Below are 24423 nucleotides of genomic sequence, written 5' to 3' on the forward strand. Positions count from 1 at the left end.
TGTCTTTCTGATACTAGGGATGGTAGGACAGTGTGCTCCCCAATAGAAACAACAGGAAGAGATGTGTCTACTTGCTTTCATGGCCAAGAAGCTAAAAAATATGTTTTAAAGTGAGGCTGTCAGTGACTGTTAATGTAGTCCTTTGAAGAAAAGGCAGAACCTTAGAGTGAGACTAAAAGACTTGCAATCAGACATAACAGAGAGACGTGTTCAGGGAGGTTGCAAGGAGAACCCAGGTTGAGAAGTACTGCATGGAAACCTTATCCATCTATTCATCCCTTCGTTGTGCTACAGGTGGGTCACTACACTACAGTGTTCCTCTGTCTGTATGGAGGGGGTGGCAACACATTGCCAGCTTTCATAGCAGCCTCGGACAAGTACTCCTGGTTTTCGGCCACAGCAGGACGAATGCGTCCATTCTGCCGGTAGAAGAAGCGTGTGCTGCAGTCCTGCAGGTACTCAGGGTTGTGCAGTGAGGACTTCGGGGGTAGACTGTGCTGCCAGTATTCAGGATTGTCAAAAGTGGCCTTCTTGCCTTTCTTATCAAACATTATGGTGCCGCTGGTGATGCCTGAGTGCAGAGCGTGTCCTGAATGCCCCAGGTGCAGGGTGTGTGATGGATACGATGGATGGGGGATGTGGCCAGGGGGAATCACATATCCAGAGGTGGAGACCGTGTGGCTTGATGTTGATGGGTTGACTGTCTGCGATACTGATTGGGCAGCAGAGGACCCAGGGCCAGAGATGGTCACTGCGCCAGCCAATCCGTTTTTGTCTCCAGGGTTAAGGAAGGTATTCAGGTACAGTGGCTCGTTGATATACTCATCGTCCCCGTGGGTGGACTGACTCTTAGCAGCAGCAGCTCCAGCCATGTGCAGGGTGTGGCAACCTGCTCCATCAATCACTGCGTGGGCGTCACCATTCCTACGACGTGTGACAAAGGGGTTTTCCTCTACTGGGTTGAGATAGTCTGGAAACAAACAAAAAGAGTCATATACTGTACATGCTTACAATAGTCTTCATTCCAGTGGCCTTTGGGTTAGCATATCATATATCAATGTGCAACACAAACTATTCATTTCAGTTCTATTACTCTCCAGCCAAACATCTGCTAACTTTATGGACAAAGTAAATAGTTGAACTGTCAAAGTAACCTGAGTTGTTCTTGTCTCTCATGGCAGTCATGTAGCCATCCTGGTCCTTGTCCACTTTTGCTCCTCGTTCTGATAACAGACTGGTGGGATCGGCAATGTAACGCTGTCCACTACTGTCCTCCCCTCCACCTTGGAGAGCAAAAAGACAGGAAGGAAGCAATAATGTTCTTTTTAGTATATGATACTTTACAAATGTACAACCCTCAACACCAGAGCCCCTCAGCGCTGCGTGCTCAGTCCTCTCCTCTACTCCCTGTTTACGCAAGACTGCGTGGCCACACACAGCTCCAACATCATCATCAAATTTGGTGACTACACGACCGCCATCGTCCTGATCACTGACGACGACGAGACGGCGTACAGAGAGGAGGTCAGAGCCCCGACATCTTAGTGCCGGGACAACAACTTCCATCTCAACTAAGGAGCTGATTGTGGATTACAGGAAGCGACAGAGAGGATGACACCCCCATCACCATCAGTCAGCAGCATCAGGTTCCTCGGGGTTCACATCAGAGAGGATCTGACCTGGACTCACCACACAAACTCCATCACAAAGACAGCATGACAGCGGCTCTTCTTCCTCCGCAGGCTGCGGAGGTCCAACATGGACTCCAGGATACTCTGCAACTTCTACAGGTGCACCATCAAGAGTATCCTGACTGGCTGCATCACGGCCTGGTATGGCAGTTGCACCGCCCTCAACCGTACGGCTCTACAGAGGGTGGTGAAAGCTGCTCAGCACATCACCAGGACGGAGCTGCCATCCATGGAGGACCTCTACACTCAGTGTTGTAGGAAGAAGGCACACAGGATCAATAAAGACCACCATCACGCCAGCAACAAACTGCCGTCGGGCAGACAGTACCGCAGCATCTGCACCGAGACCACCAGACTCAGGACAGTTTTATCCCAAAGGCAAAGGACTGTTGAACTTCTGAGCTCTGCAAAGTGTCACTACTTACATACGTTTACAGGACATACATCTGTTCATTCCACATATCCACATATTTATATAATATTACAGTATTAAATTCCATTGTACAGTATTTTAAATGTCACATTCTGTTTTTATTTTTATTCTATTTAGTACGTATATATTCTACTTATTCCTGCATTTCACTATCACTACTACTATTTGTATTACACTATCTTATTACTTTATTTCATTTTATGTCTTAAGTATACCGTATGTTGCATTGTTGGAGGAGCATGGGACTTTTCATTGCCAACAACTACCCTTTAACGTTTGTGCATATGATATTAAGGCATTTGAATCCTTTGAATGTCAATCACTTTGTATTTTTAAGGGGATTTAGCGACCTGAGATGCATTGTATTAGGTTTATTTTATCTGGTGATAAATCCCTGTCAGTGCCTGAATAGATCCACACACTCCCACTGGCATTTTCCAATTAATTAATGATTCGATACACATTTGTTTACAAAGCTTATACGGCTTGATTTCTCAATTTTCCCACCCAATTGAATCTGCAAAGGAGGCATACATGGGCCCAAAAAAAGATATTGCACTGGGGCTCAACAGAACTAGAAGCTTTGACTGTTGCTACTTCGCTCCTGTTGCCTGAGGTGTTATATGTGGTTCAGATTTGCCAAACAGATGCTTGATATGAGCTTAGCTTGTGCTCGTCTCCTAAAGCCTCTACTGGTGAGTGATCCATCATCACAGTACAATACCAACGATAGGTCCGGTCAAAGAAGGGCGAGCGCCTGTCTGCTCGCTTGAAGGTGGTTTTCATTGATGAGTTATTGCACAAATTATGGTTTATGTGTTATGATTCATGGATTCGCTAATACCAATCTGTATGTATGTTCTACTGGAAGTGTGGGAAAGGGCTATGGTGTAGGAAAATGCCATGCAAAAACTTTTAAATGAATCCACTGATTAATAAAAAAGTTAACAAAACCTAACAAGTAAAAAGAAAAAACAGTTAATAGCATAACAAAAAATCCAATAAATTAAAATTCAACGACCTTGAGAAAAAATAATTTGTAGACATAACATGTCAGCTTTTCTGTAAAACAACCTTTTTGAGAGATCACATCTGCAGAACCAAACTGAATAACCTTCTGCTGAAACCCCTATATCTCACTGTCATAGTTTCAGGAAAGTGCCATGAGACCCTATCTTAATGCTTGTTAATGCATATACTGAATTACTGGTGGACTTGAGTGCAACCAACTGATTTCAAAAGTACATCTGTACATTTCAAATTGGATGATAATGGCACAGGAAATGCTAAAGAAATGCTACAAAATGATAACACTGGTTAAGTGAGTACTTTGCTTATGCAAAGAAGAACATAATTGGGAGATGTTAAAATAACGCCAGAGGCTTAATCAACAAGCAAAGGCAGTTTATACAACATTGTGCAGATGTAAACACAGTTAATAACACTACATTTCAACATAGGCACTTTAGTCAAAAATCCACAATGCATTCAAACTCTAAGTTGTCAATAACATGTATCAAAACACATTTTTAACTGATCTTGTTTTTATGGACTCTGTTACTCTTGCAATATCTATCAAAACACACACACACACACACACACACACACACACACACACACACACACACACACACACACACACACACACACACAGTGACGAGATTGCTATTCCTCTCAGTTTCTTAAACTTGCTGGGAAACACTCGGCTTTACCATGTCCTGTGAGAGCTGAGCCAGGCCCAAGGTTACTTGACCTTGGGGAGGCCTGCTTCTTTAGGGTTCCATTGCAGCGAGGGTCGTCCTGGTTGCCACGGCCAAATCCGCCACCAATCTGCCCCCCTAACGACAGGTCCTGTGATGGGAGGCAGCCTCCAGACACGGGTGGAACAGACACCACTCTGGGGAGGGTGGCCAGCATCTCGTCCATGCTGAAACTGGGGTCCTGGTAGCCATACTGGTTTAGGGTAGAAGGAAAGGAGGGAGACAGTTAAGTAAGTGCAGAGGGGCAGGGATGTCAGACACAATTACAAGAATATTAATTTACCAAGCTTAAGCAAACCCTGAGACAAATACAAGTGTGGAGTTTTGGAAAAAGTCTTCGCTGCTCTTCTATGAACAATTCAAATTCAGCTTATTTGCAAAGTGATGAAATAAATGGTGTATTTTCCAGTCATTCGCCTATACACTGGTTCTGAAAAAGTACGATGTACTAGTAAAAAATCTAACAAACATACCATATTCAACAATTAAATATAATACCGTACAACGACAAAGTGAATGATAAAATGTATTTGTGCATGAAGCCCAAAATATAGGCAAGCTCTTTGTACCATTGTTCATCTGTAATATTTAAATGTGACAGGCAGGGGAGACAAACAGCAGTGCCAAACAATGATATGGCAGCATGACTGCCAAGGACAATTTAATTAAAAGGATTTTAATTAAAAGGCTCCATGCAGCAAAGTCTTAAAGTAACCATATCAGCCCTGCCCTGCTGGGTGCATTTGTCTACACTCCTAACAAAAAAGGGGCTTTTTCCTGTAGAACCTCAATGGGTGCTTTATTATGATTTATCTTTTCCCCCAGAAATCCAGCAAAAACTTTGTTTTCCGTTTCACATTCCCTAGCTTACTTTGCTCTGCCTTCCTCTGAGCTCTGAGCAGTCTGTAATGATACTAAAAAGATCAGAAATCCTATTTTCCCTGTTGCACTTAAACATGCAAATTGAAAGAAATACAAAGGAGGGCAAAGTTTGTGGATTTCTGGTGTGTGAAATGAAGGTCCAGGTTCAAATCCCACTTCTGATGAGTAGTTTTTATACTCATTTATTTATCAGGTTCCCCAATAATTCATGATTTTTGGCGTCCTCCACAGCACAAGAATGTGATGCCACAGGCTTGTACCAAGAGTCAGACCCACATAGCCTTTTATTATAAATGAGAGATGGGTCAGTCCCTGATGTATCTGCACAAAGTATCAGCAAACAGCAGCTTCAAAACTAAATTTGACTCCTGGTATGTCCTGGTCAAACTCTGGTTGTAAGCTACTTAATACTACCATATAAAAATAACCCACAAAATATCCAAATCTATCAATTTTTCGACTTTTTGATTACAATTTTCTGTGTGTAATTTCCTTCATTATTCTATGTTAATATCTGTCAATCACTTTCTCATGCAGCGTTCTGTACATTAAGCCTGGAAGTATTAATCAAAGCTCCAGAGCTCTCGCTGTGTTTTCATTCCCCTGTAGCTATATCTAATAACACACCCTCTCTGTCCTCATTTACACCTCCTCCTCCTTCCACCTCTCTTATGTCAGGATTCCAACAGAAAATACCATCGCTAACCTGGCCACGAAAATAACATTTCTTTAAATAATGTTTGATGTCATTTAAAGTGAGCCGTCTAGGTCAGTCACATTCTAAAAAAGAAAATCTGGCCATGATAAATTCCATTGAGGAAACAGCGTGAACGAGTGAGCGTGTAAGTAAAACATCACACTTAAATATTCGAGTAAAGGAGCCTATTCAAAGGATTCTGTGTAAAAAGAGGGGGGAGCCTGTGGCGATGGACAGTGTTTCGGTCACTATTAAACTTAGAATTCTTGCATATTCTGAACGGTCATTGTTAGACACGAGGATGCATATTAAAAATCACAGTTAAGTTATTGCATTTTGTTGGCTACAATAATTGGGTTCAATCATCATGATTTATTTTAATTACCAAAAATAATTTAGTATCAGCTCCAATAGGAAAACCCAAAAACAGTGTAGGAGAACTTTACAAATATTATGCAAATAAGTAATCTGTCAGCCCCTTGAAATGCACCAAACAGAGTTGGAAAAGAAGTCATGTCTCTCATTGGCATTCGGCAGGCGTTTTTATCCTGACACAAACACAGGGGGATATTGGAATACAAAATGGCTGAAGTTGCCTGGCTGTGTGACTAGTTTTGTGATAGATTTAAGTCCAAAGATAGACGGTGAACAGTTGAACAGTTGAACAGTTGAAGAACTGAGGGAATATGGCTGTAAACTCCAATTCCGAAGAAGGCAATTACCATAGTTTCACAATGGAGAAAAACCAAGGAAACACACAGAGAACGAAGGATGGAGATGAAAGTGAAACTGAGAGAAAGCTGTGTGAGTTCTGCTTTAAGATTTTAAATCTTTTGTGTTTGAACAGGAGAGTCCTGCAGTACATGCTGAGGAAATTCATTCCCACATCACTTTAGAAAGCGTCTGAAGCACCACTTTGAGTTTGTATTGTTTATTTCCATCATGGCTCAATGCCAGTCACCATGCTGCTCCACTCAAAAGAAACGCAAGTAAGTTTATGTAAAATGATAAGATAAACTAAATTGGAATTTATTCTACAAGGAAAAAAGGAATATTAAAGAGGATATATTATGCCCTATTTCAGGTTCACTTTGTATGGCACATTTTTACATGTCTAAATATACCTGTATTCACCCTCTGTTTCAGCGACTGTCTTTTTAGGCTCCCCTCCTGAAAAAGCTCAGTCTGATCTGATTGGTCAGTGTTTCCGGGTCTTCCACTTCTGCTCTCCCGAACATCTCTGCACCACAATTGCAGCCGGGGAATGACTGTAATCGCATTGTTGCGGCACTTTCTACCTTTGGATAGTATAATTGTGACATCATAACCTTTCACAAGTGTTGACAGCTTGTTTAAAGGCAGTTTGTAAATACGGGCCGTGTACATTTCTCCGTGGATTGAGTGTTTTGATTATTTTACAGTATTTACACAGCACCTCGATCTGCTTTGTATTAGAAAAATACATGAAATCTCACTTTTTACGATATGAGATCTAATACAAGGGCTTCATTTTGTGCAAGTTTTCATACTTTTGAGCATCCTTGTCTGTACAATATAGGAGAAACATGTCTGTCCATGTGTATTGACTCACTGTATGACTTTGCTTATGCTTATCATAAGAGATAAGTTAAGAAAGATATTTGCCCAAGGATCTTTCATTTCTTTGTGGACTGAACACAACGATTGTTGAAATGCACATGTAACAGCTGGATTGACAATGTTCTCTCCTAAAACATTACTGGCTAGGGTCAAAGTATGATGCAGGTTTTGGACTTATGACATCATGGTTTGTGTTAATGGTAAACAACTAAGCAGGTCTAGCCAGCCTATATTTCTTTATCATTTAATAGGAAACTTTCGATTTAAATAGAATTGGCAAAACTCAGTGACGACAGAGTATCCATGGCATACATGCTGTTATTTTGCTGTAACAAGGTAAATGTCCCTGTTGTGGGACTAATAAAGAATTTCTGATTCTGATTCGTATTACTGTTTGCTTCTACATTTTTAAATTGATCAAAAGTGTATTTCTGTTTCTTGGCTCAAGTACTTATTTAGTACATTTTCCAACATAAGTGATAAAATAAACAGCTTTTAATGATTCCTGATTCCTGAACTCAGAAGATCCAAGAATATTTTCTAAATAAAAACATTCTCTGATCCATCCATAACGTTAAATACTACTGTAAGTAACCTTTTAACCTCTTTTAACAAACTACACAAGCCTAGTTTTTCAGCACCTTGAATCATGAAAGATATGGTTTTGACCGACTCAGAGTTCATCTGAAAATAACGGGTGTCAAATTTATGGCCGGTGAACTGTTGCAATCAGACAACAGAGCCCTCAATAGCCTTTTTCAGACGGGTTTGAACTGTCCCATCCACCACCATGTTCATACATGTGTTATTACACCAGTGGAGTACATTATATTATGTTATGTTAAAGATAGGGTTGCATCAAGTCACTAGATATAAATTCTAATATTTAATATATATATATAGTAATGGTAACTATGATGAAGTAACAAAAAAAACATTTAAATTATGTTTTTCAAGTCTGTCATTAAACAATAGTGCCTGAGGAAGGGCTCTTATATTGGCCAGGATGAATGGGAGGAATTATTACAGCGATATTAAAGGTCATTTAAGGTTTTTGGAGATTCTTGTGACGATACCTTGTTGGATTCCATGTGTGTGCGGGGAGTGTAGGCCAGTGGTGGAATGTTGAAGGAGTGGGGCACCAGGTACTCTTCAGCATCCATCAGGTCCTCCAGCTCCTCCTCGTCCAGGAGGCTCTGAAAGAACTTGCTGTCGTTGGGGCTGGGCAGCTTCATTCGGTCGTCACCCTGAGTAAAGTTATGTGTGGATAATTGTGTCAACTTTGAGGCCCTTTACATCCTAATGGCATAATATATTTCAAATATTCCCCAATCCTATTTATCCATTCATATTTATTTTAAGTTATTTTGCAAACATCAGAAATAAATGATGAACATAAAGATTTGTGTCATCATTATTTGACTTCTGCTAATGATGTAGGCACTGTGTTTGTTGACCACTTTAAGTCTTGTAAAATAATTTTAAGGTATAAACCACAAGTAATGAATGCATTCTAAGTGTATTTTCTCTCAAAGGAATGAGGACAGTGTCATCTATAATGATCTAAACTCTGTATACGTTGGCAAACTGTAAGCCAATTATACCAAAACAAGCACAAAGGAAAACTGGATAGTTTTCACTTAACTATTCAGGTTTTCAGACAAATAGAAAATAAGAAATGTCATGTAATCCAGTCATGTCACCAAGATAAGCCTACCTGGATAACCAGGTATCTTTGGGGATCACGAGCCATCCGAGTGAACTCTGCAGCCAGCTCTTTGAACTTGGGCCGACTGTCTGCATCAATCATCCAGCCTGAAAAACATGTTTGTGTTAGTGTCTGACCAATAGGAAGTTCTAAATACAGACACACAGACACATACTGTATATATGTATGTATATACTTGATGCGTTTCCAAATAAACCTCGACTTTAAATTTGACCCTATTAATGTGCTAAAGTTTTCCCACAATATGTTATTCTCCGAGGCAAGCAGAAGCCTCATCTACAGACATCCAGATCCCTTTATTTCCTGCCTCTCTGTGATCTTACCTACACCTTGGTGAGTGGAAAGGTGCATGTGTCAGTGGTGATCAAGCACCGCTTTTCTGTATTCCACACACTGTGGCGTCAAGGGTTCTGCCTATGGAGAATGTCAAATATGGATGTGCCATGTTCTTTACTGGGCTGTTTGCATTAAAACTTTCAGAATGATTTGACTTTGATATGAATGCTTTGAGCATAACATACCTTTTCCATTTAAAATACACGTGGATGACGCATTCAATATGAAAGGATCTGATGAGTAAGAGGGGGAACTGTGTATAACAGCACCTTTACCTTCTTCAGTTAGTTAGATATGCCTAAAAATCTTGAAACATTATTAATAATATCAAAATGTTTCTCTAGCCACCTATGATAACCATTTTGTCAAACACTGATAATATAATTTCCCACTTCTAAAGGTCTCAAAAGATTTTCCGTTCAAACCATTTTCCATTCCATAAAACTTATTTAATTTGTTCCGTAATGAACAATAACAGTATTTTCTAATGAAGTTCTTTTTTTTATTGTAATCACTTACTTCAATCTAAAGATAAATACTGTTTCATCACGAGAATAGCCATATGGAGTAATGTGCTCTTCTGCCAATTTCACTGTGAAAAAATGGGTATGATGCCAAAGCAATCATGTGATCTGGCCACGAGTAGAGCCCGTCTAGGTATCCGGGGGAATGAGAGATAGAGATCGAAAGACAGAGAGATGTGGCTTTACACACAAGTACACAGATACAAGATATTTCATCATCTTTTATCTACCTATTTCTATGCTGATAAAGTGCATTTCCACCACATGCGTGCACTGCACTAGGGTTGCAACTAACGATCTGTTGATGAATGTCCAATCTTCTCAAAGTCCAAAGGGATGTCTTTAAATATCTTGTTTTGACAATCTACAACCCATAGATATTCAGTTTAATATTATATAAAACAGAGAAAAGCAGGAAATCTCCATATTTAAAAGGCTGAAGACATTTTTGGATGAAAAAAATACTTAAAAGATAAATCGACTATCAAAATAGTTCTGATGAGTTCAGCAAGTATAGTGGTGCAAAAGCAAAGGTGGTTTACAGGCAGGTGACAGTGACCTCTCCCTGCTGCGAGTGTGTGTCTGCTAGCCAGGTTGGCGCAGGTCAGGGTGTCAGTAAGAGCCAAGGTGACAGTGAGGACCAGAGGCTGCAGCTTGGAGACTACAGGACAAGGCCAGGGTGGTGCTGGCACTAAGTCATCGTCCTGGCAGCAGTGGCCAGAGGTTACAACGCCACCTGTGACCCCAGTGAATGACAGCAGTGACCGACCAATGAGGTCAACATGCTGGTGGTGGGGGTGAGTTCCTACTGTAATTCATATTCTACCATAACTTTGTTGTTTTTAAAGAATGTAGTGCTGCCATCAGAGAGGTGTGTCCGTGGCATTCATACACCATCAACTGATAAGACAAACTGAAAAATAACAGATGGGTTGGATTTTAGAATAAAATGGATTTATTTGAAGCAATGGATAAAAACAAAAACTCTAGATCTCGGGCAACATGCTGCTATGCTGAAGCAATAAATATGTTTTTAATGTACAGTTGTTGAGACTGTACTTTATGATGCTGTGGTTTGTTGTGGTGCTGCATTTGATTATATTATAATGTAAGCGTTTCTGGTGTTATTCCCCCCCATCTACCTACATTTGACCATGACCATGTAGACGTCGATGGTGGAGATTGGCGGCTGAGGAAGACGCTCTCCTTTCTCTAGCAGGTCTGGGATTTCTCTGGTGGAAATCCCATCATATGGCTTCCCTCCAAAGGTCATCACCTCCCAGATGGTTACCCCTAAACAAAAAAGGGAAGGAGGAAGAGGGACATAAGAAAAAGAGAGGAGATTACATAAATATAAAGAGAACAAAAATGGAGAGATCAGTAACGTAGAGCAGAAAGAGAAAAGATGTTCATAGAGAAAACAGAGGACGACAGGCGAGTGAGTACAGAAGGGTTAAAGAAGATTAAGAGTTGAACGGAGGGGGTTACACAGCAAGAGATGGACAGAGAAAGAAGTGAAATAGTTGAAAGAAGATAATTGGACATAGACCAGAACAAGTAAAACATACGAGAATTGAAGAGAGAAAGAACAAAAAGAAGAAGAAAGGGGAAAAGCAGAGATGTGAAAGATCAGAGGGGATAGGATGAAGAGGCAGGAGAGACGAAATGAAGAAGCAATAAAACAAAGGGTAAAGGAGAGAGGATAAGATGAGAGAATACAAGTCAACAGAGGACAGAAGATGAGTAGAGGAGAGGAACTAATCAGAGTCTTGAAAGTCATGAGTCAATTTCAACTTTCAGAACTCTTCGGCCTTAATCAAGTTAGTATTAATGAGTGGTAAGCAGACTAAATGCACACTATAAGATGGAAGTATAATAGCCTCCGGTCATAGAGGACCACTGGGGACATCAACGCACTAAACCTAACTGATACTTTTAATCAAACACACATTATTCTCTTTGATACAACCCATCTTGCATATCTTTTTGAAAATCATTTTTTAAATGACTTTAAAAGTCATTGGTCGACTTAAACGGGGAAATTGTTATTTGAAATATAACAATAAAATTATCATAAGACTGAAGGATAATGGAGGAGGTTGGTCTCTAGATTTAAATCTTGCTCACATGCTGATGGCTGCAAAGACAGATTTCAATATTTGAGGATTTAAAAGAGTAGATTATCCCGTTTACCATGCTCATCAGCACGGCTACAACGGCGAAACCCTCTACAGGTGCCTTATATCTATAAATTACCTGCTTGTCGAGCAAGCAGTCTGGAGTTAATTGTACACCCGATGCACGCCATATGCCTGATTAACTTGCTTCACAATCTACAGCTTCTTTTTAATACGCATTTTTCTTACTTCTGCCTACATCTTACTATTCTTAGTGTTTGTTTTTGTGGTTTCCGTAGCAACCATTGCACTTCTCTGTCTGTGGACGATTGGCGATCGTGTCACTCAGTGGACCCTGTGGTTGCTAATCTCAGTGAACGCTCTCCTCTGTTCTGACCCGACAGTGGAGAAATGAACTCCACATTGAAGTCGGGACAGCAGAGTCCCTGCTCATCCTCTGCCGCAGGCTGAACCCTTTTAAGACTACAGTACACGTACACATGACAGTTATTACATTCAGGTCTATTTATTTAGAGAAAGAAAATACTCAGACAAATTAAAGCAACCATATGGTTCTATTAATAATTAGGGGTGCCAAATGCAGTTGTAAAATAAATGAAATGTAAGACTGTATATCCAAAATAGAGATATGGTTTTAATTAAACACCAGAAAATGTAGCATCAAACTTGACACCCAGAATTCTTATATGGACATTTTCCAACAGAGGCCCATGAACATGGTCTACACCCCTGAAGCTATTTGCAGGACCATTGATGAGGCCTTCTGTATTGTAATGCTTTAATGCTTGTCCTTCAGCACTGCACATACTGTTACTTGTTTAGAAGGCGTGCAACTACACTTTTCTTCTACATCAAACTCTGGCTCCTAGTGTTAAAGTCACTTTGCAGATAGGTTTCTCTAAACTAATGTAATTTAGTGTAATTATATAGGGTCTATCTGGTATATGAAAATATTGAAGCTCTAATGGTTTTGTTTACTTCCAATTTCCCAAGTTCCCTAAAATGAAATGTTGAAGCTTACCGTAACTCCAAACGTCACTCTGATGAGTAAACTTCCTGTAATGGATACACTCCAGTGCCATCCACTTGATGGGCATCTGCCAGGTAGAAGCATAGCAAGTCAGTATTACATACATTCAACAATCCTCATTAAATGATCTCTTTCTATTTCCTGAAATAAAATTGATAAGTAAACTGACAACATAAGTTTTGGGTTCAGTCCAAACGTGTCTCTTGGTGAGGTGTTGGCATACAATGAATTGTTTTGGCAGAACTGACTGTGTAAGAGAGAGAAGAGAGGTACGACCGAATGAAGGAAAACAAAGTTTGTTGAAAGAGAAGATGAACTCATACATGCACACAAGCTCCAGCTGTATTGGAATAGGGTGGAGCACATGGCAGGGTATACTGAGATGCAGCTTAAAACCCTCAGATCAGAAGGCCAATTCTATTGTTTACAGTGAAGGAGGTTGAGGGGAGGGGGAAGTTGGAGGTTAGAGTGTATCTGTCTTTCTCTCAGTGGAGGGGATAATACCAGAATGCTTAGCATTGACACAAATAATGATGGACACACAAGAAAGACGGTGTGCGAGGATGAAATAGGCTTAGGCTGAGAAGAAATGGTTTGAAAACAAAATATAAAAGAGGAAAAGGATGAACAAAGATTAAATGAGGCTGGTAGCCTTAGTATAGAGAGCTCCAAGGACGTATTTGTTCACTACGTTAATAGAGTTTAGAGATCTTTATTCCCCGAAAGTAAATAAAACGGTCCAATAGAGCAGAATAGTGTCTTACGGACTCCACTAAAGCTGTCCTTTGAGATTGGCATAGTTACTCCCTAAGAATATCAAGTCCAAATTAATGTCAATGCGCGTTGTTGTCTTTTACAGCTTGTCAATGATCTAATCAAATCAAATTTATTTGTATAGCCCAATATCACAAATTTCACATTTGTCTCAGTGTGCTGTACAGACTGTACAGGTTATGACACCCTCTGTCCTCAGACCCTCGCATCGCACAAGGAAAAACTTCCTAAAACAAACCCCATAATTAAAGGGGGAAAAATGGAAGAAACCTCAGGGAGAGCAACTGAGGAGGGATCCCTCTCCCAGGACGGACAGATGTGCAATAGATGTCGTGTGTACAGGATAAACAACATAGTACAAATACAACAATGATATGGTCCAAACTAGTAATTCAGTAATATTGTATCTCAATGAGCCTTCAATCAACACAATAAAGAGGAGATAATATAAGTAGATAACAAGGTCACTCATTGCAGGCTCAAATGATAATCCAGTATTAGTACAGTACAGTATAACAGCCACTATTCAAACACTAACAGTACTAACAGGTTTGATAATAGCCTACTAGCAGTAGATCTACTGCTACTTATATTACTATTGCCACCAACACTAATTCCTAATAAGACAGAATAATTAAACTGAATTCATATTAATTTTTTAACATAGTAATTTAATTGCTCAATAGAATTGCTAATTACATTTTTGATTTTAAATGAAGTTTGACATTTTGCTTATTTGCTTTCTTGCTGAGAGTTAGATGAGAAGATAATACCACTCCCATAGCTGTTCATTCAAAAAGAGGTTATTAGAGTATCTAGTCTTAACTTGTATTAGCTTAGCTTAGAACTACGATAGGGCGAAACCACTAACCTGGCTCTATCTGAAAGTAACTAAATCCGACACGCAGCACCTCCAAGGCTCTCTAATAACAGGTTGTATCTCCTATGTTTTGCTCTGTCCTGAAGCAGTGACTTCCTGGAGTGTTGTTGTCAGTGTGAGGTTGCAGGCAATCAGCTGAGACTACACAGGTGTGTTCAGACATACTGTATGTGCGTCATTCCCAAGTATTTCACAAATGGACCATTTGGGTTTAATCGTTCAAAACAGCCAATGTACCAACTGTACAGATGTTAGCTGTAAGCTAGCTAGCAACAGACATAGGTCTACCTGTCATTTCTGTGGGAGTGTGTCTGTGTGCTTTTGTTCAGTTTAGCCTCTGAAAGTTACAGTCTGGCTGAACACACAGTAAGAAATCACTGTGCCCGGCCAAGAAATAGTTACATTAGATAGTTTATAGCCAAATGGCTGCTAGCTGTAGCTTCATAATGACGATACAGATATGACAGGGGGATATTTATCCACTCATCCAACTTTCTGTGTCATTTTCAAGAAAGTGACAAACTATTCCTTCTTTTCTAATTATAGCCTATTCTTGAATAAATATATTACAATTTGCCACTACATATATTGATATTTATTCCAGGGGCCCATTCTACATTCTCCATAGTATAGTGCAGTGTAGTTCAGTGCAGTGTAGGGCTGAAATATGTCCAATGTTGACATACAGGTTATTTTTTATTTGTGGAATTATTTGTCTGATAGTGTAAATCAGGGGTGGGGAACCTCCGGCCTCCGGGCCATATACGGCCCGCGAGACCATTTGATCTGGCCCTCGAGGTAATACATAAACACCCGCAAAAAATCTGGACAGCAATAGTCGGGCGACTGACTGTTTTTCCTGGACAAGGTCAGGGTCCTTGAACACAACACAAGCGGAACGTGTCATCACGATGTCTCGTCATGTCAAAAAGCTTCAATTTTAAACGAGACTGTCGTTGACATCAGTGAACTCAGTGTGGCGAGTGTAAACAAGAGAAAGGTGGATGCGGAATGTCGCACTTTCCAGGAGAAATTATTTCTCTGTGGAAGTAAAAGGCCAGTGTGTCTAGTTTGTGCGGACGCGTTTGCGGTGAATAATCTTGAGCGTCAATAAAGCACGAAACATGACGAACTGCATGAGCTGAAAGGACGAGTGCGCTTGGATAAATTTAACGCTCTTCGGCGGAGTTTGGCCCAACAAGCAGCTCTCTGCAGAGCTGAACAAACAAACATGAAAGATAGAGAGGTAGACCACCACACCAAGAACAGACTGTTCCACCACTGCTGTGCAATTATCACTGCCATTTACAATACTCACTTTATTTTCTATCAACCTCTTGGTACTTATATTATTTTTTATTCTATTTAATTATTGTGTACTGCCTTTTTACTTCATATGTTCTTTTGCTGTGACAAGATACAATTCCCCGTTGTGGGACTAATAAAGGATTGCTGATTGATTTCTGATAAAACAAAAAGATAAATGGATAAAAATGTTGCTTTTTTGCACAGCATAAAAGAAAGGTGAAATGAATGGGCTGCGTCTTAATTTTTTTTGCAGAGGTTATGAGTTCAATAACTAGTATGGCCCTCGAAGGATGTTGTAAAAAATTTAATGGCCCTTGATAGGAAAAAGGTTCCCCACCCCTGGTGTAAATGCAATGTGCCACAAAGTGATTTACCTTTCCTCCATCAGCATTATATTCCTTTTCATTAACATCCAGCAGGCGAGACAGACCAAAGTCGGTGATTTTGATGTGGTTAGGAGATTTGACCAGGACATTTCGGGCTGCCAGATCCCTGTGGACCAGCCTACGCTCCTCCAGGTACATCATCCCCTGCAACACACACACACACACAGACAACCACACACACAATTAGTTTCTATCAAGAGCATTTATAGACAATACACCTATCTGCAGGCATGAGATGATGCATAAACATATACATAAAAGTCTGACTGCTGTTCAACATCACCATCTGTCTTCATCATCATCATCATCATCATCACTACCACCATCAAGACCCCATTAGAATTTCTATAATTATTTGTGTCATCATCATTACCACCACATTGTTATTTTTATGGCTATAATTGCCATCAATCAACAAGTAGACTATGGAAAAGCCCTCTTTATTGCCAAATGCTTGGTGAAGCATAACGGCAGCATCCATAAGCATCACCCCAGAGGCAGGTCTTCAATTAAAAACAGGACCCATAGGAGAGAGGCATGTTGTGGTGAAACATTTCATTACTGAACAATTACAAGACCACCTCTCTTGCCCATTCTTCCCGTCTATACTTAATTAATAATGATAATCTGCCTCAAACAAAGACAAATATATTTTTCTCTGACATTATTAGGTTTAAAGATGAAGTTTCCATTCGATAAAACTAAATAATTAATTTCTTGGGGATCTTCGGGAGACAGTATAGATCCTCCTCAAATCCACTTTGAGCGTCAAACATGGTCTGCAATTTGAGACATTATATATAGTTGAAAAAGACATATTTGTTTGTCAATAAGAGGGGTTGTTGCTCATCTCTTCTTGGGAAATGTTCTTAAAATAATAATAATAAAATGTGTATATTTTACTGAATAAAAAAAGCCTATCCTACTTGCAGCGTCATTCTAAATGTCTCTGTCTCAGCCTTCAAAGATTAGCATCACCACAAAAGCAGATGCAAAAGCAAAAGTTCAGTCTGACATAAAATTCCAATTATGTCCTCAAGCTACAAAAGAACATCTCTGTAGTTGTGTGAAAGCTTTCCAGTTGCTTCAGCTTGTGCTACACATCTAGAGTCTACATTGCCTATTATGCGTCACAGCAAGAGTGGACCTGAAGAGAAAGAAAGATGAGGGGGGAGGGAAGGAAAACTTTTAAATTGTACGAGCAATAATAGAAGCCACTTTGTTTGAAGTGGCGAGAGCACAGAAAAACAAGGCCTTATTTGAAACCATAACAAATTGGATTTAGCTGGAGTGGACCGGAATGAAAGGAGGAGTGGATGGAGGAGGAGAGGGGATAGGTGGGGTTGAGTGGCGACAGTCTAAGAGGTGAGATTACATTGGTAAGGCTATAATCACACTGCCTCATTTGGCCCCCTCCCATGGGAGAACATGTGGTTTCAGCGCACACCTGCACATTTACACACACACACACACACACCCACGAATACACACAGTCATGCAACTCACATGTGTGTGTGTGTGTGTGTGTGTGTGTGTGTGTGTGTGTGTGTGTGTGTGTGTGTTCATTCACATTGAAGTGGAAAATAAAAAAAAAAACTGAAAGAAAGCGCAGACTTTAGAATTGACACAACCTAAATGAAATACAGTAATTGTCACATACACACAGTATATGTCTATTTATGTGTATTAATGTCTTACATCAATACAGATATACATCTCATAGCAATACCTGATTGTAATTGTTTTTCCTCACACCTAGGCCTACTTGTCCAGTCCCCAAGAATGACATGACAAGAATTAGCCTCCCCAACAGCAGGAGGTTAAGTCAGGATATGTTCTCTATGCCTGATAATCAGAGTGAATAGCCTTTCATTTCAGATCATCATTCGGTCTGACATGTTTGAGATGCCTGTCTGGTTGGATGGATGGATGGACAAAGATCCTGTGATTCAAGGGATCAGGAAACAAGATGAAGTGCACATATCTATCTCACTGATAGCATACAGTAGGATGATCATTAACTGCTGTTCATGTTTGCTTCTAGAATTACTATCACATGGCCCCGAGCTCAATAAGCTCTCCTGAGGCAAATGTTAGCTCAGCTGTTGCCAACATGGAAATATGTTATACTGATACTAGATTTATGAACTCCTGGCAGCTTTATGTAAGTGTGTTATAAAGAAATACATTTTCCTACTATAACACAACAATGAGTGGGAGTTGATTGCCAACATTTGGTGATAAATATACAGTATGACTTGTGCACAATGTTGCTACTTATGTGTCTAATCCAAATAGGTCTTATCCTATCTATCTATCTAATCTATAATATACTATAAATGTAGCAAGTATTCATATTTAAATCAGTTAATGACCTCGCCCGCTGACATGTGAAGACAACCAATCTCCTTAGGAAACAGCTGATACCAATGTTGCAGTAACAATGATGTTGGGTGTGCTGCAGTTTGACTTTGTGTTTAACTTTAGGGAGAATAAACGTAGGAAGAAATGACACATGGTTCAAGTCCCCGAATGGACTGAGTACGGAGTGTGGACTAATACTTTGAGAGGTACCAGTTCGCCTCCTGAGCACTGCCGAGGTGCCCAAGAGCAAGACACCAGAACCCCACACTGCTCCCCGGGCACTGATAACATAAAAGCTGCCCACTGCTCCTATTAATATGATGGGTTAAATGAGAGTCTACATGTTACTGTGTGCATGTGTGTGACCATTAAAACAAGAGGATTGAAAATCCTCCATTTCTATGTTATTTTCATTTTTCTGAGAGGGAGTTTTTCGTCTCTCTAAGGTTTTGTCCAGCTCAAGCAAGCATGCGTTGCTCAGCGTGGTATACATAAAGGGTAGAATTGTAAAGGATAAAGATGGGGATCTGATGCATCCAATGATGGCCATTGCCTACAGCTCCCAAATCATCAAAAGTCTCTGTGTGTGTGTGTGTGTGTGTGTGTGTGTGTGTGTGTGTGTGTGTGTGTGTGTGTGTATGTGTGTGTGTGTGTGTGTGTGTGTGTGTGTGTGTGTGTGTGTGTGTGTGTGTGTGTGTATGTGTGGGTGTGTGTGTGTGTGTGTGTGTGTGTGTGTGTAAACCCTGGTATAAAGTGCCAGGTTTCTGCCAGATTGTTATTTGTACATAAATCGTGCCCGGTAATCTCCTCAATTTTCGAGACAATTAAGCAGAGGAGGGAGAATGGATGGCTTGGCAACCCGTGAATTTTAATTTGCCAGCACAATGAGATTGAGAGGGGGAGGTGATGGAAGTGTGCAGAGTGGGAAGTGGCTGCAGACGTGCGTGAGGAACAAACTTTTTTTCTTTTTCTACTTGGTTGCTCTCATTTACTGCCCTCCCATGTAGACGTGAGGAGAACAACTCACTGCCAGAGCTTTGTAATTGCAGCAAACCTGGATGTGACAGCCAGGGGGATGCCGGTAGAGGAAGCTGTATTTACCAGCAGAGAAAATCCACGGGATTCAGACAGACTCTGTTATGATCACACCTCAAGACACGGGCTTCTTTCCAATCAGTAGGGATCAGGCCCAAGCCCATGCCCTAAACCCTGCACACAAAGAGTTTACATACACAGGAAAGCAAGCCAAGGAAAAAAATCTCAATGCTAGGAGCAGAAATGTCAAAACTTTGATTCACATAGAATTGCATTAAAATACAATGGTAACCAGTTTATAATGAAAACCTTTTGACAAAGATTTTCTACATTTAAACAGTCACATAAAAAATGATTCTTAATCTTTTTGTGCGTTTGCACGCTCGAAAAGACCAACGTTGACACCATCTTTGTATTTTTGAACTGCACAAGCCAAACACTATCACATTGACTAGAAAAAAAGGCTTCCATGTAACCTTGATCCACTCTTGTCATCTTTGATATCCATCAGATAGGCTATTGTCACTGCAGTGGGTGTAGACATGACTGATTTCTGCCTGACTTGCTGTACGTTCGTAAAAAGAATTCAAGCAACGTTATTATTAAGTGTAAATAATGGTGAAGGTAATCACATTAATAAAAGAAGAACGATGGTGAAAAGGGCCAAAGCAGTGCTACAGGTCTGTAGGCACGATGCTCTCTCACCAGTCAGGAGAATTACGGCTCTCCCAGGAAATATTCTAACCTCCCGTCACGGTTATTTATGTTTATTTCAAAGAGTCATGCGAACCAAACCCGAGTGGACAGGATTGTCCTCGGATGTGTTTTGTGAAGACAGATTTGGGGGGTTGGTGGTGGCAAAGGGCGGGAGATTAAATCAATGGGAGAAGAGCGAGGAGAGGTGGCGCCCATTTTTCACCGACTGGCACTTCCCGCTGTTGTTTATTCTGGCAAGATAGATACACACACACTCTGTCGCACACAGAGGAAGCTGTCAACGCACAGAGGCAGCGCTCACACACACACACACACACACGCACACACACACACACACACACACACACACACACACGAGAATCTATAATCAAGTGATTCAATGTTATTCATGAGGAAACACTTCTAATGAGCTTGAACCTCCTACAGACGTTCTATAAACCTCTTGTGTGTTCTCGAGTGTGCGTGTCAGGTGATCCGCCTCTTGTGTTGGGGTCGGAATGACGATGTGACACAAGTGGAATTCATTCTTGCATGCACCATATACCGCAATCAACTTATTACTACGCATTACAAATCTTTTAAGAACATTTCATATTTCTGGGTGATTAGGTGGATTAATACTATTGCCCCCTCACTGTCACACCCACAACAAAAGGCTGGTCTCTAAGCAATTTGCAATACTACAATAAGCTAAATTATCAAAAGCTATACTAAATCATAGTGAAATTTACTTTGCTTGGCTTTTTAATTAAAGGATGTCAGTTGTTGTGGGATACTGCACATCTCCTTTCACGTGCACGGTACCAGATTCTGTGCAAAATTGTAATAACTGTGAATGAGAGTCATTTTATTCTGAACACTGAATACTCAGCAGTGAGAGAGCATGACTCATCCGTGCTGATTATCTCTTTTATAGTACAGCCTCTTTGGCTCATTTTAACTGGGATGCCAGTATTTCTGGAGGGCATGGGATGTTTGCTGTCTGTCTTTTTGTGTTATCGTATTGTGAATAACGGGGCAGTTTTATTGGTTCTTGATACCGGTGCAGCATCTGCTTGACGTAGTGCATGTTTAATGTATGGTTTGGATATTAAAAGATCCCAGTGGGCATTGGGAGAAGGTGAATCACTGTTTAAGGAATGAGGTGAAACAAATTGTACCAATGTGGAGGAGAAACTGAGAGACAAAGGGGGGTGGGTGGGGGGGGGGGGGGGGTGTGTGATGATAACACAATACTGATGAAAGCGGTAGGCTTTCATTTCATTTTGAGCTCCCATGTCAGAACACATTTAGAAAATGACATTAGGGGGCAGCTTGAATATGAACAAATTGTCTCTGCTCAGACTGTGTTAGCAGTGTGTGAGGGGAACCCTTGTCTATACACATTTATTCTCTCTGATGAATGCTTTACGCAGAATATACTGCCGTACCCACAGCAGAGAGGAGGGTTCGTCCCTCTTACGTGAACATACACACAAACTCTCATGAGTGTAATCGAAGAGGCACAGTATGCAATCATCTCTTTCAATGAATGATCAGAAGGCAAAAGACTTGGATAAATAAAAGCATAAACAGATATTAAAAAGTGTCTGCAACATTTACAATGCTTTTCAGCCACTCTTATTGTATTGCATTGTGTGAGGTAATAATGTGTGCTCCGTGTCTCTAGTCAAATTAGTTGTGAACTCTGACACATAAATCTGAATACTCTAAATTAAATATTTGCTAAAAATGCTTTGGACCAAAAAAGTATTTTTCTTATACTCTGACTTCATCACACAGTGCTGTGTCCCAAGCTCTTTGCATACCTAGAAATATGTGGCTTCCATGCCAACAAGTTTTGTGTACAAACTCAAAACACACACACACACACACACACACACACACACACACACACACACACACACACACGTTAGCGTACCCCAGACAAACTTCAGTTGTGCAGTAAAGCATTCATGAATGCTTCGGCGGCAGCAAGCTGGCTCGAAGTCTTGTAGGATTAAGTCTCTCTTCCCTTTCTGTCGCTGCTATCTCTAGTGCAGCATTAATACAAGGGGTTAGAGAAGCATTTCAAATGCCAGTTGAAGTCAAGTCAAGGTCTTTACTCACCCAGTGACCCACTATATCATCTTTTTGACCTGTGTTCTGATTGAAGCGGAGATGTACACTGCAATAATAAATTATATAAGCAGAGTTTTTCGTAGGCACAGAGATTAAACCTTGAAACTACAGGAAACCAGGAATAGTGTTTAATCATAAGGGGAGATTACTGGGGTATCAGTGGAGACAACAAATGCACACATTATTTGTGAGAGATTGCCACACTTTCCTTGGAGGACATATCCTATGAGTAAATTAACAGTATACAGCCAATACTCAGGTTATTATGTTAGATAAAAGTAAAGTCAATTTGCAGGATCAAAAAGGCTAGGGTGGTGTTTAACATGCTCCAGAAGATCAGGAGCTCAAAAGATCTGAACACCAAAATACACATCTTTAACTCCAAGGGAAGCACGTGATGCAGTATGGAGAGACATGGAAAGCAACAAAACACAACAAACAGGCTGCAAACATCCATTAGCACCTTACTCAGGAGAATAATAACCATCTGGTGGAGAGACAAAGTAGGCCTAAACAATGTGGACCTGTGGAAGAGAACAAGCCAGGATCCCATTGGCTTACAAATCCTAATGAGAAAGTGGAGTGGCATTGGACACACCCTCAGGAAATCTGCCACAAACACCCGACAAGCCCTAAAATGGAACCCCCAACGAACAGGAAAGAGGTTTCTCAAGGAACAGCTGGAGAAGATGTCAAAATGTGAAGGCAGTGGGGAGTGGGCTCTAACTGTAGAGATCTTGAAAGAACAACGAGTGAGTCGGAGGACATTCATCAATGTCCTATGCTCCCTAAGGGCTTTGGTAAAGAATAAGTAATATTCCTCAAAATGTGGTCTCTTGAAATGTCAAGATTTCAATTATGAAAACCCGAACCTGTTGATTTGATCAAATCCGGCTACAATTCAATGAAAAAAGCATCGGCATTTATACACACATCTCAACATGTTTCCAACAAATGATCTCTCCAGTTTCAATTACTGAGCTCTTTTATATATCTTCGTTCATTGGCTTTTTGCCCCAGCTGGCCAACGTCTGCTCTACTTCCCACACCACTATCAACTTAAGGCCTCCAACATACAGAGTGTAACTGGGATTGACAGCTAACATCAGTGACAGATTCAAACCCTTGCAAGTTACATGTATAGTAACTATGTGTTAATAACTACGGTATACTCTAAGACTACAATAACTAACAGTATCACTGCTGAGCTCTATAGGCTAATGTTTGTTTCTCTCCAGTCTCCTTGACTTGTAGTTGAAGATCAATGTGGGAAAAGATTGTGGTGTGTGGGTGTGAATATCTTTTGCTCTCTGTAGGAATATTTTATTTTGGACATCTCTGCAGTCGAGTCAGGCATCAGGTTCACCAACAGATCCTGCTGAAGGACACTTCATGTTGATGTTTGGCAGCATAGACGATTGAAACAAGATTCTTTGGTTAACACAAAAGACCAATAACTATTTCCTGCCCCTCCACTCACACACCCAATATTACAGAGGGTAATATATCATAGTGTACAGATCACAGAAGACAGAGGGAACGGATGCTAACAGAAAAATGATTTGTAAAAAAAATATCAAATGACATGAGATGCTTGAAAAGGTTGTTTCACTTAATGACGGTGTTATTCTACTATATGTGGGAGATGAGGATATGATTCTGAGGGAGAAGCGGAGAGTAGTTGTGTTTTCGCTGAAGAGCTGTCAAGCGGCCATCACTCTAAATGGGATTCAACCTCTTTCCTGTACCTGTCACTGTGGCAGCTGAGCAGGGAGTGACCTCACTTGGCCACGGCTGTTGATTTTTTCCCCTGTTAAAGTTAACAATCCTGCTGTCATAGAATTCACAGCTACTGCTTCCAGTTGAATCATCAAGTAGAATTTAATCTACGCTCAGCGCATGAATGTGATTAGATGGTCCTGGATCTGTAGTTGTAGTTGTACTAAGAAATAGGATGGGCAATAAAAAAATGATAAGATTTGAGGGACTGAGGGAGCAACAAAGAAGACATCCCATCAA

General features: G+C 40.5%; 1 protein-coding gene across 1 annotated transcript in view; it reads right to left on the minus strand.

Annotated features, from left to right (window-relative positions):
• Positions 1–237: 237 nt before the first annotated feature.
• The window catches only part of erbb4b (erb-b2 receptor tyrosine kinase 4b), a 293782-nt gene continuing 269596 nt past the window's right edge, over positions 238–24423 (minus strand). The window contains exons 21-28 of the mRNA XM_029458708.1: positions 16156–16311; positions 12811–12886; positions 10798–10944; positions 8780–8877; positions 8139–8309; positions 3837–4077; positions 1155–1283; positions 238–970 (exon numbers count right to left, since the gene is read on the minus strand). Of these exons, the coding sequence (XP_029314568.1) occupies positions 303–970; positions 1155–1283; positions 3837–4077; positions 8139–8309; positions 8780–8877; positions 10798–10944; positions 12811–12886; positions 16156–16311 (1686 nt within the window). The 3' untranslated portion in view covers positions 238–302. The remainder of the gene's footprint in view (positions 971–1154; positions 1284–3836; positions 4078–8138; positions 8310–8779; positions 8878–10797; positions 10945–12810; positions 12887–16155; positions 16312–24423) is intronic.

Source organism: Cottoperca gobio, chromosome 21 (genome assembly GCF_900634415.1).
Source record: "Cottoperca gobio chromosome 21, fCotGob3.1, whole genome shotgun sequence".
NCBI classification, from domain to species: Eukaryota; Metazoa; Chordata; class Actinopteri; order Perciformes; family Bovichtidae; genus Cottoperca; species Cottoperca gobio.